The 16482-nt window shown below is 39.9% G+C and overlaps 1 protein-coding gene across 1 annotated transcript; it reads left to right on the top strand.

Annotated features, from left to right (window-relative positions):
- The first annotated feature begins 1253 nt into the window (after positions 1–1253).
- LOC118559006 (lysine-specific demethylase 4A-like) lies at positions 1254–14592 on the top strand. The gene is made up of 6 exons (XM_036129660.1): positions 1254–1567; positions 2115–2303; positions 2417–2587; positions 5833–5952; positions 12903–12995; positions 13095–14592. Exons 1-6 carry the CDS (start codon positions 1448–1450, stop codon positions 13233–13235), a joined length of 834 nt encoding a protein of 277 aa, XP_035985553.1. The 5' UTR covers positions 1254–1447; the 3' UTR covers positions 13236–14592.
- The last annotated feature ends 1890 nt before the right edge of the window (positions 14593–16482 follow it).

Below are 16482 nucleotides of genomic sequence, written 5' to 3'. Positions count from 1 at the left end.
TGTGCCATTTTTGCAATCTTATTAATTTTATTCTATTTTAGGGCGCGCTCGTGACGTAGCGGGTAGCGTGACCCATGTTTGAGGCCTTTAGTCCTCGACAACCCGCGGTCCTTTGCATGTCTCTCCCCTTCTTCCGCCCCTTTCCTGTCAGTCTACTGTCAATAAAAACGAGCCACTAGAAGCAGCAACAATCAAAAAAAAATGTATTCTATGTCATGCTGGGAGACGTGGATTTAATAATCTTTGGCATAAAGTCAAATGTAATGTGTGCAACATTGTAAGATCTCTATTTGCTACTAATTGCTGTCTATGTACAACAACAAGCAACTTTATCACCGTCTGCCATACAAGCATTGGCTGGATTAATATAAACAAACAAAATCAGATGTCCTGATTTTTCAATCCCAAATCCTTCCAACAACAAAATCACAATCAAACAAGTTTAACTTAAAAAAAACTTGTCCAGCAATAAAGTACTGCGTTCTGTTTTAATCAAACATCAATGTCCTTTCAATAATAATAAAAAAAAGTCAGCAGCATGTCTGAGTTATCCGTCCGCTGCAGTTGCAAAAAAAAAAAAAAAAATCCAACCAACAGGATCATACTCTAGGCTACCACAATAGGAGAACAATAATGAAATCTCTCGGTTTTGTTTTTGCGTGAATGAAGATGCACCTTTTGCGAGCCTTGGTCAAGGCTCCTTGTGGTGGTGATTTGGATTGGAGCAAACAGGCAGGTTATCCCTGACAGGAATTGGATTCAGAAATCCCAAAACGTACTAATTTTTACTTTATTTACAGGGCAGGCCAAAAGCACCGTTCAGAACCTGTGAAAACTCTTGTAGGCTACTTGACTAGTTGACACAGGCTGTAGTAGCTGTCACACTGTTACATAATCATTCTAAATATCTGACAATCTGTGAGATATTGATTGCAGCTGTCCTAGAACCTGTCTCTCAGTGCAACAATAGACCGCGGATTTTGAGCCACGACCAAAGATTTCTCCATGATTTTTCTAGTGTCCTTGTCTGTCTTCTGCAACTGTCAAAGAGCTACTTTTAGTCTTAGGAGTCTTTGTGAATACAGGTACGGGTATTACTCCTCCTGGATCCAAGGTTCAGTAATCAGTTGGAGCCTCCTCTTCATTCACCCACAGTAAGGGTATCCCAGGCAGGCTGAGAAATGTGGACCCTCGATAATTGGAACATCGCCCCTTCTGTCTCATCTCTTAAAAACTGGGACCACCACCCCCACCCTGCCACTCAGACTGTGTTGTTCCAGTCCTCCATGCGACATTGAGGAGGCATGTCAACCATGATAGGCTCACTATATCCGGAACCTTCAGGATCTCAGGCCGAATCTCGTTCACCTGGCATGTGCCACCAGCAAGGTTTTCAACTACGTCTGTATAAATGCAGCAGTTTGAATAGATAACCTGATAAAGTGTTATGTTTTGTAGGTGGGTACATGTGTTGTGTGCCGTGGCAGTGATGGAGGCACGCTTTGTCAACATTACTGAGAGAAGTCCTGTGGATCTGAGTGGAATCCCTCTGCAGAGATTTAAACTTGTGAGTTCACACAGTATCATCAGGAGCTGGAAGTGATGGGTAAAATGAACAAAGGCTTTATTACTGTGTCTTGAGTTGAGTTTGTGTCATGAGCAGAGGTATTTTAGCCCTATAACTCTGAAGATAAATATGTGACAGGAAACTTTTACTATGTTCTGGCTTTCAATCTCAGATCGTGTGTGGTGGTGACAATTCATCACAGCTGGTCACATGTAATCAGAAAACGTTATCGAAAGGCGATAAAAGGAGGAACTAAAACTATTGTTATATGTGTAGTTCCACACTTACAGGAAGAGTTTCTGCTAAACGCTTTGCTTGTTAAGGGTTTGTATAAACAAACCATGATGAATGGAAATGTTTCAGCCAGTCCAGAGAAGACCATTTCCACTCAAAACAATCCTTTTTTATAAATATTTAAATGCTAACATAATGGGTCCATTTTTCTCTGTGTTTTTTTAGACATTCACGTGAAAAAACATGCCCTGGCTGCAGTACTTGTACAGCTACGATGTAGTAATTAATGTTCTGCTGTCTTTTCATTTCACAGAAATGTTACTACTGTAAGAAGCGAGTGAAAAAGGCCTCTGGTTGCTGTGTGCAATGCTCTCATGGTCGCTGTCCCACTGCATACCACCCAACATGTGCCCAGGCTGCTGGGGTACTGATGCAGCCTGATGATTGGCCCTTGTGTGTCCATGTGACCTGCTGTCGGCACAAAGGCCCTGCTCAGATTGAGGTAAACGGCTGCTCAGGATCCTTTCTCTGCTCATCAGGAATTTTCACCTTAGTGTCATTAAAACTCATGACTTGGCTCATTAATGGTTAAATTTCTGTCTTCTTGTGCTACAGCGCAATAAGGCAGCTATGCATGAGCTTACGGTGGGTCAGAAAGTCATCTGCAAGCACAAGAATGGCCGCTACTATCAGTGTGATGTAGTGCAGCTGTCGAAAGAGACCTTTTATGAAGTAAACTTTGATGATGGTTCCTTCAGTGATAACCTCTTCCCAGAGGATATTGTGGTAAGTTGTATTTATGTCGCTGCTTTAAAAACATATGCATGTACATCTCAAAAAATTTGAGCTTGAAAAAGTTGAATATTTTTGGTTCCTCATTTCACAAACCCATATATTATATACAGTGCCTTCCAATATATTCACCTCCCTTGGTATATTTCATGTGATGTTGTCTCCCAACCTAGAACTAAAATGATTTTGGGAGTTTGCATCAGTTCATTTACAGAACATGCCTACAACTGTGAAGATAGATTTTTTTAATTGTGAAGCAAACAACAAATAAGACAAAATAATAAAAAACATCCACTTTCATAACTCTTTACCCTCCCCCTAAAGTCAGTCCTCTGTAGATCCCCCTTTTGCAGCAGTTCCAGCTTCAACTGTCTTTTGATCAGTGTCTATGAGCTATACACATGTGGCCTCTGGTGTTTCTGCCCATTCCTCATGGGTAAGCTGCTCCAGCTCCTTCATGCTGAATGCGTTTCACTTGTGAACAGCGGCTGCTACATAATCTCTCCAGAGGCACAGAGCCATTTGTAATGAATGGGGAACTTCCATTTAACTTTTTCTTTTTATTAAAGGTGCAGAGTGCAAGTTTTAAAGTTAAATATTATTCATTGTCTTTCCCATACATGCCCTAATTGCTCGACATGTAAAATGAGTTATCATCTGTTTACCACAGTTGCCTCTCTAGGTTCCATTAGTCAGTTCATGAGAGAGTGATTCAGGCCTAATCCTCTGGGTGTGACACGCTATGCACTCTTATTCACCGGGCTACTTTGTTTAGTGTCTGCCATAATCTATGCATTAGCCAGAGAACATGGGTTAACTGTAATATTTGTAACGTTCTTGCCTCGGAAGACATTACATCTCTAAACAAAAGATTTGCAGTCACAGCGGTAAATGATTTTCCTCTTCTGCACATGCTCAACACTGGTGTCATTTCAACTTGTCACCAGAGGGCCAGATGTCTGCTAAAATCCTGGAATTTACGCTATGCTCTTTTTAATGACAATATCAATCAGATACTGTTCAGCTAAACAGAAGAAAAGTTATTTTAGAGTTTAATAAGACAATACTATAGCTGACAAGTCAGATTCATTATCTGATTTGTCATTATTTTACCAGTTCGTATCAGTGACAGTGGTCAAGTAAAAAGCAACAGCTGAGCGGAGCTTCTCCAGCCCTGTTGACAGACCTCCCATCAGTTGTTGAGCTAATAATGATAATAACTATTAAAAACAATGGTAACATATAGTTGTGTCCATGGTGGACCCCTAGCCTGGCCAGTCAGACTGGCTTACGGCGTATATACAGCTTATCAGTCTGGTAAGGAGCTGGTAGAGCCTGATTTCAAAAGTGGGACTAACGGGGTCAGCGTCATCAGGTTAGCACCAATCAGATAACTACGGATATGACACAAAAAACCTCCAAGCACCACGCTCTGTCTCTTCTATTTGAAGTGAAACATGTCATGCCATCGAGCAAACTCTCCAGTGAACAACTTTTTGCTGCTTTTGTCTGGGGAAAAAAATCAGTGCATGGTGTACTAATGTGCACTTTCTCAATTTTCCAAGCCACCAAGCAACAAACATCTCTGTATATATGTTGACTGTTATGGTAGCAGAAAAGCGCTGCTGCATTTTGGGTAATAATGCTGCTGAGAGTGATGCATTGTAAAGTCCCGCCCCCCGGACTGTGATTGGTCTGGTCTGTTTTGGGCAGACTGATTTAGGCTCAGTGTAATTCATTCTGGCTGGCCAGGCTAGGTGGACCCCACCTCTTGTCGTATCATGATTAAGCATGACACGGTATGACACTTTTGCCACAAATCACAGCCATGCCTTGCACACTGCCCAATAAAACCTTTGTGAAAAATGCTTCAGCTGATTCAGTCCATAGTTGCTGCAGTTATCGTCAAGATGCTAATCTATAATGGTAAAGGGCGTGGCCTGTACTTGTATAGTGTTTTATGTCCTGAGGACCCCAGAGCACTTTACTCTAATTCAGTCATTCACATACTCACACTCTAATGGTGGTAAGCTACACTGTAACCACAGCTGTCCTGGCCAGATTAATAGACGGCACAATGACTGAGACAGTCGGCGTGGATGAAATCAAATCGGCAATGTTTATTTTGATAAAGGATTAGATGGGGCTCAAAATGTTTTCTTTTTTTCTTTAATTACCTATAAATCACACATAGTGACATTTGCAATAGTGGTTCCACTGGAAAAATATTCCTTTTATGCCTTACCTTCACACAGATACCAAGAGTTTTCATTCAGGCTTTATAGGTGCGGCGCTGTACTCTATTTATAACAGTTATGTCATTTCAGGCACAAATTGCCTCTAAATAGCTGACAGGGCTGAATACGTTTGCAAGGCCGTGTAGATACATTACACATAAAGTGAAATATTTCCAACCTTTATTTCTTGTGATGTTGATTATTGCAGATAATTAAAACCCAAAATTCAGTGCTGCAGAAAATGTTAATACTGTAAAAGACTGAAATATTGGAAACTGATGGTGTCACACCCTGAGCAGTTAATTAACTCAAGACACCTGTGGCAGATTTCCTTACTGCACTTTTTCCTTTCTTATATGACTATCATTGGATACAGATCTCTGCACAACCAGCTTCTTTAGCAATAGCCTTCTGTGGCTTGCCCTCCTTTTATAAGGAGTCATTGACAGCCCTCTGAACATCATCCAGTCAGCAGACTTCCTTGGGCAAGGGTGAAAACAAACGTGACTGTTGGGTCAGTGGTCTAAAGATCACTTTTCAGATTAAAAAAGTCTGTAGGAAGAGTGGAAAGGCACAGAATCCACGTTGCTTAAAGATATTTCCCTCTATGTAATGAATCTAAATGTGTGTTAAATTTCCTCAATGAGGGCCAAAAATATTGAACCTTTTCGTGAGATTTAAACATTTTGAGCTGTACCTGTACCAGAGCGAGTAGGAATATATGATATTGTTAAACATAATAATGACTTGTTCACTTTACCTGAATTAAGATTTAGAACTTGTATAGCATTTTATGAAGCCGACGACCCCAAAGTGGTTTACACCACAATCAGGCATTCACCCATTCACACACACATTCACACCCTGACGGTGCTGACAGAAGCGAGGCTGCCATACCAACGGCGCCACCGGACCCTCTGACCACTGCCAGCAGGCAATGCGGGTGAAGTGTCTTCACCAGATAATAAACCAGAACTTGGTCATATGTGTTTTATCAAACAGAATCGAGACTGCGCTCAGCTTGGTCCCCCACCGCAGGGTGAAGTTGTTCAGGTGCGATGGACAGATGGACTGGTGTACGGGGCCAAATTTGTGGCTGCTCATGTTATTCAAATGTACTTGGTAAGTTTATTTCCGTTTCTGTGTGCTATTTCTGATTTGTGTCTAAATAATCTATGACTTTCTTTTATCATTAGTGCATAATATATCAAATCACCATAGTCACTGTAGAATCAACACATGCAATATCTTAATTGTTAAAAGAGTAATAAGTGATATTTCACCACTTGGTGGTGTTGAGCTCTGTCTGTAGACCAAAACAAAATGTGGGAGAAGCTGCACCTCTCTACTTTCATTCCAGCTGCCATCCGGCCCCTCCTTTCCCTTCTCACGCGTCGCCTCCTATGCGCATATTTGTAAAGGATAAATTCACAGCAAAACAGCATCACCTTTCAGTGGAACATTTCTAGTGAAGAAGTAAATAACTCCTAACTTTATAATGCTTTTAGCAAGAGAACATTTTGATCTGCTGGGGTTCTCTCCACCATGCTGCTCCAACGCTGCGCTGCTCTGAAGCTGGCAGGAAGGGGCCAAGTCCTGAGTGGCAGCTGTTCACATGCACGTGTGCACATGTACATCTATGCGCGGCCTATGTAAACAAGAGACTGGAGAACAACATAGAGAAGAGACGGTGTATGATATTTAACCATAGTCCATCTGAAATCTTACCCATCTTCACATCACTATTTTTTTAGTTCTTTCCATGTAAAATAATTTTGGTTATTGCTCCTTTAAGAACCGCTTGAATGCAATATTTAGAATGATATATGAATTATATGCAAAATTTGCTTTCATATCATAAATATTTCAATCCTTATGCGAGGATCAACCTTACAGTGTTCCATAAATCAACTTTCCACACTGAGGCCCATTGGGGGTGCTTTCTCTTTATCCATTGCCACTGACTGCTCTTCTTGATTGCCACTGACTTAGCTTTTCTATTGTGTGATGATGGTTCCTGTCTGTAACTCCCAAGTCTTGTAGCAGCCTGATGGTAGACACTGCTCTGAACCCTCTGCGCCCTAATTCCACAGGGTGGACGTCAGTGTTCCAACCATGCTGATGAGCCTCTGTTTCAAGTTGGGCATATCACAAGTGTTTACTTCCTATTCTTTATTTACTGAGTCCTCCCAGCTAGAACAAAAGTTCAATGAGAAATACATTGATCAGAGAAGGAGACCAGAGTTCAACGTCAGGCCTTAGGGTTGACTGCAATATCTGTAGGAAAGATATGTCACTGGTTGTGGCACCAGTTGTGATGTCTTTGGTTGAGGCTGTTCTTACCCTGTCATGATGTGTTTGAAGGACACTGGCCTGATTTGTTGGTGTTGGAAGAGTGTCATATGTGTCTCTGATGATGAAGCTTAGACATTTCGCTCTCATGCCCCATATCTCCTTCCAGCTAAATTTCCTCCTCACCACAGTGTCCCAGCGTGCCAAGTGAGACTGCCTCGCCCACCTGGTCACCTCCTCCTGACAACGCATTTCCTCCACCACCATCTTCCTGCACTCTTTTATACCCTAGCTGTGTTCTAGGTCGACTGGTTGTTAGTCCAAAGCCTCCTCTTCCTTACTGAACATGTCCCACTGTGTCAGCATGTCTCAGGGCTGATATTGCCCCCTCCATGGTGTTGGCTTGTTTCTATTTGCGGCCTACCACCAGGGTTGGTGCATTGCTGCTCACTAGCACATCTGGAGACTCGTACCACGTCATCTGGAGTCTTGCCTTAGCGGCCTCCAATTCCTCTGTGAGACTGGTGAGGGGTAGTTTCAGAATGCATTTACCATAAACGTCAGTCCTGATCGGGCAGACAAACTTGCAAGTCTCTCTTCCAGTCTCTCAACTATTGAGATGTGAACTAGGGCTGGGCGAAATGGCCAAAATATAATGTAATGATATTTTATAGTATTCAGACGGTAACGATAAATCCAACAATATAACAAAGTGGTTGTTTTTCATTTGACAGAAAACAAAACTTAACAGGTTGCCTTAAAATATTCCATAAAACTGAAATATTACACAGGTAACTTTTAGTGGAATCACCGTATTAAGTATTCAGTTTTAAAGTATAAAAATAAAATTTACCGTCTCTGTATTGGATGGAAAAAGTCTGTATATAAAAAAAAGTATAACAAACTAAAATCCACCTCTAATTCTAAAACGCAGTTTACTTAGAAAGTTTGACTTTGCATATAAAGAAAATTTCTGAAGAATCAGAATCAAGTTTATTGCCAAGTAGGTTTGCACTTACAAGGAATTTGACTTGGTGTTTATGGTGCAGACAAAATAGATGTGTATACAGAAACTATAGCTATGTACACGGTAGACTGTGCGTTAATGTAACGCAGAAGCTCTGAAGGTGCTACGGGGGAGGGAGAGAGGCAGTGTCAAAGGTCACGGGCGGCTCTTGGCCTTTTTGATAAGGCTGGTAGCGGATGGGAAGAAACTGTTTTTGCAGCATGAGGTTAGGGTCCTGATGGACAGCAGAAATATGACAATCAGCAAGAAAATGTTGCTTTTAAAGGAGGTAACCTTCCAAAGCATTCAACAAATGCTAAAAATAGTTGAAATGCTCCCTGAAAAAACCTCCAGTCAGTGGCAGAACACAACCATCTAGCTGGTTGTCACAACTTGTTACAGTTTCAGGTTCTCATTCAGAAACACGAGCCTATTCACTGAAGCAGACTTCAGTGCAGACCTACTGCAGGTAATAACGTTCCCCCTGTGCTAAACAACCTTTCAGAAGCTGAACGTGTGTCTTGGATGCACGGATATTTTTTTGCCAAACTGCTGACCCGAGGAAAGTTAACCTCGTGCACTTTCCACCATTTGATGTGATCACTCACTATCTAACAATCTAACTCTGCCTGGATTTTCTCTCTGGGAGATGGTCCAAGTACGTCACTTACTGCTTCCCTCTTTAAACAGCTTCCAAGGGTTCTCTTTGGTAACTTTGCATCATCAGAATCAGACATACTTTAATGATCCCAGGGGGAAATTACTTTTGTTACATGCTCCAAAATAAACACATTGTTATATATATATTGACAACATTCCACACAAGGTAGTACCATATCACAATAGTCACTATCACTTCCCTTGGGAATCCAAGTAAAGTGATAGTGACTTGTGCAAGAACAGTGCAAAGAATGAATGAATGTCAGTTATTTATATATATATATATATATATATATATATATATATATATATATATATATATATATATATATATATATATATATATATATATATATATATATATATATATATATATATAAAAAATCTCATTCTTAATTTCCAGTTGAATTCTTTCCATCCTGGGCTGTGGGTGATCTTAAAACGTTTTTCTGAAATCTCCTCCCATTCCTCATCTTCAATAACGATGTTCATTTCTAGTTCCCACTTTTGCTTTATATCTATAGAGTTGTCGGAGAAGTGTCCCTGTCGATGTTTAGATACATTAGATATAATCTTCTCTTTATTATTTTCCTCTACACATTTAATCAGAAATAGTTCCAAAGATGGTGTATTCTGTTTCAAAGTCGGCTATTCTTTGATTGATAAGAGGTAATCCCTTAATTGCAAGTACTTATAGAAGTCTTTTGAATGTAAACCATATTTATCTTGTAGTTGTTTAAACGACTTCAGGGTTTCTCCACTAAATAACTGATTAATTCTTATTAATCCTTTCTGTGCCCATCTTTGAAACCCCATATCCAATTTGTTTGGGAAAAAGGTCAGTGATCTTAGTTATTTTTATTAAACGTGATATTGATAGAGGAGCTCCTATGTTCTTCCTCACATAAGACCAAACTCTGTATATACAGTTAATCCACTCATTTTCAATCTTTAGGTCCTTTACATTTTTCCCTTGCATAAACGGCATTGCTTCAAGAGGTACCCGCGGGCATCCATTGTTCTCCAACCCAATCCAGTTTGTCTCCTCATCCTGTACCAGCCACTCGACCACGCCGCGGAGTTGTGCTGCCCAGTAATACAATTTTATTTTATTATTATTATTATTATTTTATTATCAAAATTATTAATACATTTATTTGGCAAAGTTTTAAAAGTGGAGGCAGGTATCCAGATAGATAGTGCCCGAACAGGTACATTAATCGTGGGAGTATATTCATTCTTACTGTTTCTATTCTGCCCAGGAGGGACAGAGGGAAAATCTCCCATCTGGATGTATCTAATTTTATCTGTGTGAATAATCTATTATAATTTCCCTCAAATAGTTGGGAAGTTTGTGGTGTAATCATCACGCCTAAATATTTGAATCCCCTCCTGGACCAATTGAATGTTTAGAAGTGTGGCCCGAGTATAACATGGTAATCCACTAATAAAGTCTCTGTGAAATTGCATTTTTCCAATGTGTGTTCCAGGTACTGCCAGTCCACCCTATCGAACGCCTTCTCAGCATCGGGGCTGAGAAGCATTGAAGGGTCCTGTTTTTGTCTCACCAACTATTTCACATTAAGGGTCCTCCTAATATTGTCCGTCCCTAGGCGTCCCGTTATGAATCCTGTTTGGTCTGGTTTAATTATGGTTTGAATACATTTTTGAATTTCGTTTGCTAATATTGTAGTTAAAATTTTTAATCACAGCAGAGCAAACTTATTGGTCTGTAGGATGAACATTTTATGGGGTCCTGACCTTCCTTGAGAAATATAGATATTACTACTTCTGACCAGGATTTTGGGGGTCCTTATTTGTGAGGACATAATTAAATACTCTCACTAGAAGGGGCGCGACCTCAACTTTAAACTGCTTATATAATTCCGTGGGGAATCTATCAACTCCTGGCACTTTATTGTTCTTTATGTTTTTTATAGCCTCTTCGATTTCTTGTTTTGTAATTGGGCCTCTCATTGTCCCGGCATCTTTTTCAGTTAATTTTGGTAACTCAGTTTTACCCAGTAAGTTCTTAATTTTCTCTATTTTACCATCTGTTTCTTCAGAGTCGTAAAGTGTCTTTAAATTTTAGCAATCATACATAACATCAATCCTAAAATTACCTTCAAAAAAGAGCTCAATAAAACTAAAAGATTGTCATAGAACCACCATGGGCTGGCTGTTAATCATGACTCTAGGTGTGGTCTTCTATGAAAAACATTTTCGGTCGTAATCTGAAAATCTGACAGTTTCAAATCCTCAGATAAAAGATTTAAATGCATTTATGGCTTGCATGGAAAAAGCTGCTTGATGAAAAATTCTTACAAATAGACCTGAGAAGAACCAAAAGGTCACTGAGGACCTTTAGAGCCCAAGCTTTTAGATGACTGATTGAAACTTTATCTATTATAGTAACAGCTTCCCTCTCATTAGTTTGTTGCAACGAAATTTAATCGAAACTGTTTAGTTGTCTGGTGTAATTTCTTAATCCTAAATGCCATCGTTTCCTTAACTGAAGATGAAATATTATCATAATTAACAGAAATGATGGCCATCTGTTTAAAATTGAATGAGAATTGAATGAGATGCACCTGTTTTCTGAGCTTAAGTTAATATCTACATGCCTGAATGAAGGGTACCTCCCGATGGTGATATGGAGACATATGATCCAGTTATTCAGTCTGAGAGCTTTGACAAGGTTTGCCCCGCTGTCCGTCGTCACACACCTGTTTTCTCTCATCGAGATTCCAAGGCTGGAGAAACTCCTTTAAGCCAATTTCGATATTTTCTCCCATGTGATCCTCGGAGAAAGTAGCTGGTCTGGAGGTTTGAGCTGTGCAGCTCCCAGTCGCTGTAAATACGTTGCACAGTTAGACTGAGGTAAGGCTCCGTCATCCTACTTGACCACAAATCTGCGGTCGAAGCAAATAATCCGCAGTTGACGGTTGTACTTTTTATGGGTATTCTTCATACAGCTCTGGGAGTGTAGTCTTGGAAAAATATTTCCTTTTCAGGAGTGTGTACCATAGCTCTAATTTCTCAACAAGCTGGATGAAGCCTTCCTTCTCCACTTTTTGGATTGGCATATCTTTCGCCTAACAAATGGTAACAGCTCGAGTAATACCTTTCCAGCATTTGCTTTGTCTGTTGAGCGGAGTACAACTGGCAAGAGACTCTGCAATGCCATGCTGAACTAGCTTACTTTGTTTTAGTTTGGTAGCATTAGCTCTCGAGCTTTCCTCCCGGGCTTTAACACTCCTCGTACAGAATGGGATGCTGTACTTGAGATGGTGAAATAAATTAGAGGTATTTCCCCCTTTCGATGCTACAGACTTCTTGCACTCCTTGCATATTATTGTAGTCTGTTCTATATCTGGTCGTTTGTAGCCAAAATAATTCCACATGACCAAAGTAGCTCCTTTTTGGGAATGAAATCACCATCATTAACGCTACCAGCCATGTTTGCATTCACCTAACAAATTCAAACACACAATGCACGACCCATGTGGGCATAATCTGTTACGTGATGGAGTGACATATACACACAATGTAATTAGCATATCATGATATAATCTTTTTCCCCAAGAGCAAAAAACTTAGCAGTATTATTGTGAATGACATGATGTGGCCCACCACTAATCTGGACCTCAGTCGGTCTAAGGGGCCACGTTTTACCCGAGGAAGCAGGAGAAATTGCAGACCCCAGGCCTTCGCTGAGTGTTGTCAGTGGTCTGGAGCCCAGCACTGCAGTACTCCTGCAGCTGTTGGATCTGGTTTCTATCTTTCAGGCTTCCATCATGCCACCTTCCAGGGCTTTTCACCAGCCGCTCAGACAATGTGGCTATGGAGTCAGTTCCAATGAGCCACTTAACCTGCACTCCCTTGCAAATGGAAATGTGACTTAGACTGAAATGTTTTATAGTTAAATGCTTTATCATGTGCCAGAAACGAGATTTTGGTTGATTAGCTGATGTGTTATTTGCAGTTTGTGATCATTTTTATATAAATTAAATCAAAATGTCTGACAATTGTTTTTTTTTAATGTTTGAAAAAAAGAAAATCTGGTCAGTTTAGTTTAGATTCTCTCCTGATGTGCTTCTGTTCCTAAATGCAGGTGGAATTTGAAGATGGCTCACAGCTAACAGCCAAGAGAAATGATGTCTACAGTCTGGATGAAGAACTTCCCAAGAGAGTCAAATCCAGACTGGTGGGTGCAACCTGATCTCTATTTTACAAAAGCCTGTGTTATTAATTCCATAATGATGTTATCAAATATTTGATATAACCCATGTTACTCCCTCTGCAGTCTAAAGCATCAGACATGAGGTTTGATGGAATTTTTGAAGACAATGAGATAATCCAGGAGTCTAAGAGGCAACGAGTGATCAACTCACGCTACAGGGGGGACTACATAGAGCCTGTGATTTACAGAGCCATCATGGAGTAGACCCTCACTGCTGGTCAGCCCAGCTTACACACCAGCAGCACCATTTGACTGAAATGTTTTCATGCACCTTAACTTTGCAGCTAGTCTCAGACAATGTAGCAGAGGATGGCTTCTTCAGGACCTGCATGGACTGCTTTCAAATTCTAACACTTAGTTTCCTTTGCTGGAGTTTGAGGTGAAACAAAAGCTTTTTCTCATTAGATTTTTGTAAAGAACTTCAAACAACAATGGTAACTCGCTAACTCCAAGCACTAGCATCTCTTTAAAGCCACATAACAAATAGCACTGACTAAATTGTGGAATTGAAGATAAACCAGGAGTTGGTGCTGGAATGTGAAACCAGTGGTTGTACCAATAGTGTTAAACAACTAGGATTCATTTCACAGCCCTTGAGATGGAACTGAGCATGCTTATTAGGATCAACTTGTTCCTGATTTATTTTAGCTTTAACTTTCAATGGCTGTAAATACGTTTAACATCCAGCATCATTGGAATATTTTCATCCTTGCCTGCTCCAGAACACACACATACGCAATCTATTATTCTGAGCTTTTGTTTGACTTCCAGTTCTTTAGCCTTTGTGCCACTGAAACTGAACCAAAAACAGAGGCGAACTTGATTCAGGAATATCTTAAACATTTCTGGAGAAATTTCTTTCCCCTGACTTGTGGACAACATGTGCAACTGCAAGAAGTGTTAAACCTTGTGCTCGGCAGCTTCCAGGCAGGACTGAAACGCTGCCGTTCTAAATCCAGCTTTCTTTACTTGTGTACTGTGACAATCAGCGAGGTTCACACCTCTGGAGAAGTAATCAGGCAACACTTTTACCACATGTCTGGTAATTCATCCTAAAGCTTGTGTAGTTGCTGCTTTTGGTTGTCTCTATTTTAAGAGCAACAAACCTACCCCCCCCCCCCCTCCTCAGTCACATCAGCCACCCAGGATTAAAATCATTTTACACACACACCCACACAGTCATACATCACAGTTCAGTTGTCAGCCCTGGGTTCAGTGTCTTGTCCATGGACATCTGAACCAGGCAACCTCTGTTAATAAGGTGGGTTTAAAAATCCAGATCCCACATATTTTCTCACAATTTATGAAACGTAAAAAAAGTAGACAAAATATTTTTTTATTGTAGAGGATTCATAAAAGTTTTAAACTAAGTTGGCATTCATTATCTAGTATACATTTGAAGTTCAGTCTCTGTTTACTGGTCTGAGTCTGATGGTCTGTGGACTTGTCTCTGCTTTCAGAGGATTAAAGGGTTGCCTTGATCAAATCAGGCTGCCTGTCAGCATCATTCTTCACTGTCTGACTGGGATCCTTAGAGAAATCCTCCTCCTAAAAAGAAAAATATGAGCAAAAACATTTCAGCTAACAACTGTTAAAGGAGCTATAAGTAATACTGACACCTTTTGGCTCAAATCGGTACAACAGCTTACCAATCACAATCTAATTTGCTGTTTTTAAAAGGTGTGTTGCTGTTGTGAATTTTGTTTTACACAGAATAGGTCTATGATGTTGTATTCTTTTCCATTTCTGGTCCGCTTCTCTTACTGGCTTCCATGTTTGCAGGCTGCAGCTATTTTGCCAAAATAAAATACCAAATGCTGCGCTCTGATTTGGGAACCCTGGGAATTCTAATATGATTGGCTAAGGAACCAGGAAGTAAGCGTGGGCTACACTCTGAACTGAAATAGTTCCGGATCATACCTCTAGGTTTCGTGACTAAGACATTGTTGATGGAGACGACCGATTGTTTATAGAGAATGATATTTGCATCTTGGGTGACAAATGATAATTATTTAGGTTGATTTTACAGTAAATATCCTATTTATAGCTCTTTTAAAACAAAGTTACAAATAGCCCTAATTTTACACTGCAACCCCTAGCTTAACTCTTTTTCTAATTTTGAAAATGATTTGGACATTTTTAGCAGTTGTAAGGAGTTGCCTTAATCTGAACAGACACAGTTGACTTTCTCATGTCTTCAGTTCTCTGAAGATGTTGAATCGTATATAGTGCATTAATGATTGTACAGATATTTGAGCTCCTCTTTTTCCCTTGGTTGCTGTGAAGTGACAGATTGAAGGGGAGTTTTTTTTAAAGGTAGCAGAGCCATTTGATCTCTAATGTCCAGCTTTATTAACTACATTCCTTTATATTTTAGTTGATTAACTGGATACCTCATTATTGCTCCTTTGGGTGCTCTGATCTGCATTACGGACATGTGTGCAGTAATTCTGCTAAGGTTGTTCAATGATTCACCTTCATCTGCATTATCTACATTTTAAGTCTGTTCAGACTTTCCCATGGTTTTATTCCCTACCGGTCTTACTCCCTTTGTCTGTGCATTGAACTTTTTTAATTTGAACAGTGAGGTGCTACTGTCAATAGTTTAAGAAAAACATGGTGTTCGTTGTACATTTCTAAAAGTTTTGTTGACCTGTCTCTCAGCCCAATTCTTTTATCCCATTGTTTTGGTGGAAAAAGATGGCCGTTAGATCTCACCATTATCAAACAAGTTATTTTAGTTTGTTACTGGTTCATGTAGGGATCATTTAATCCTCTCTATAGGCTAACAAAGTTGTACACTGTTCTTGTATTCTATCTTACTCTCCTGTTTGTTAAACATGTTAAGTTTATTTTTCACAGAACGAGCCTGTGTAATGTAAATGTTATGTAGCCTATTGTAAAATGTTTCCTACTAAGCCAGGTGTGTTCGTGGGAAAAAAAGATTCATATCATTATTCAGACATTTTGTAAAATTTGTATTATTAAAGAAATGTACTCCCACTTTAGTCGTTCACTGTTTTCCTTGTTTTATCTGGGGGGGTCATAAGGTAAGACAGAAATATTACATGAGCTGTGTATTTCCTTGTCTTTAATATGGCATGAACCTGGTTGTTGTTGTTGTTTTTTTTTTTTTCCTTTTGTAGAGTTGACATAAAAGCAAGATTTCAGTCAATTCCAGAAATATCTTCTGACTTCATCCTTGTTGGTCATGGACTGCTTTGAAAATATCATAAGTCCTCCTACAGTGGTCTGCAAAGGTTTGGGCAACCTGGTTAATTTCAATGATTTTCCTTCATAAATGATTATGAAGTTAGGAACATAGTCAGGAAATGGAAGACCACAGGCACAGTTCAAGTTAAGGCTCGAAGTGGCAGACCAAGGAAAATCACGGATAAACAGAAGCGAAGAATGGTTAGAACAGTCAAAGTCAACCCACAGGCCAGCACCA

This window comes from Fundulus heteroclitus, unplaced genomic scaffold, assembly GCF_011125445.2.
Source record: "Fundulus heteroclitus isolate FHET01 unplaced genomic scaffold, MU-UCD_Fhet_4.1 scaffold_198, whole genome shotgun sequence".
NCBI classification, from domain to species: Eukaryota; Metazoa; Chordata; class Actinopteri; order Cyprinodontiformes; family Fundulidae; genus Fundulus; species Fundulus heteroclitus.
The sequence above is the reverse complement of the archived record's forward strand: the minus strand, read 5'-3'. Positions and strand labels throughout refer to the sequence as shown.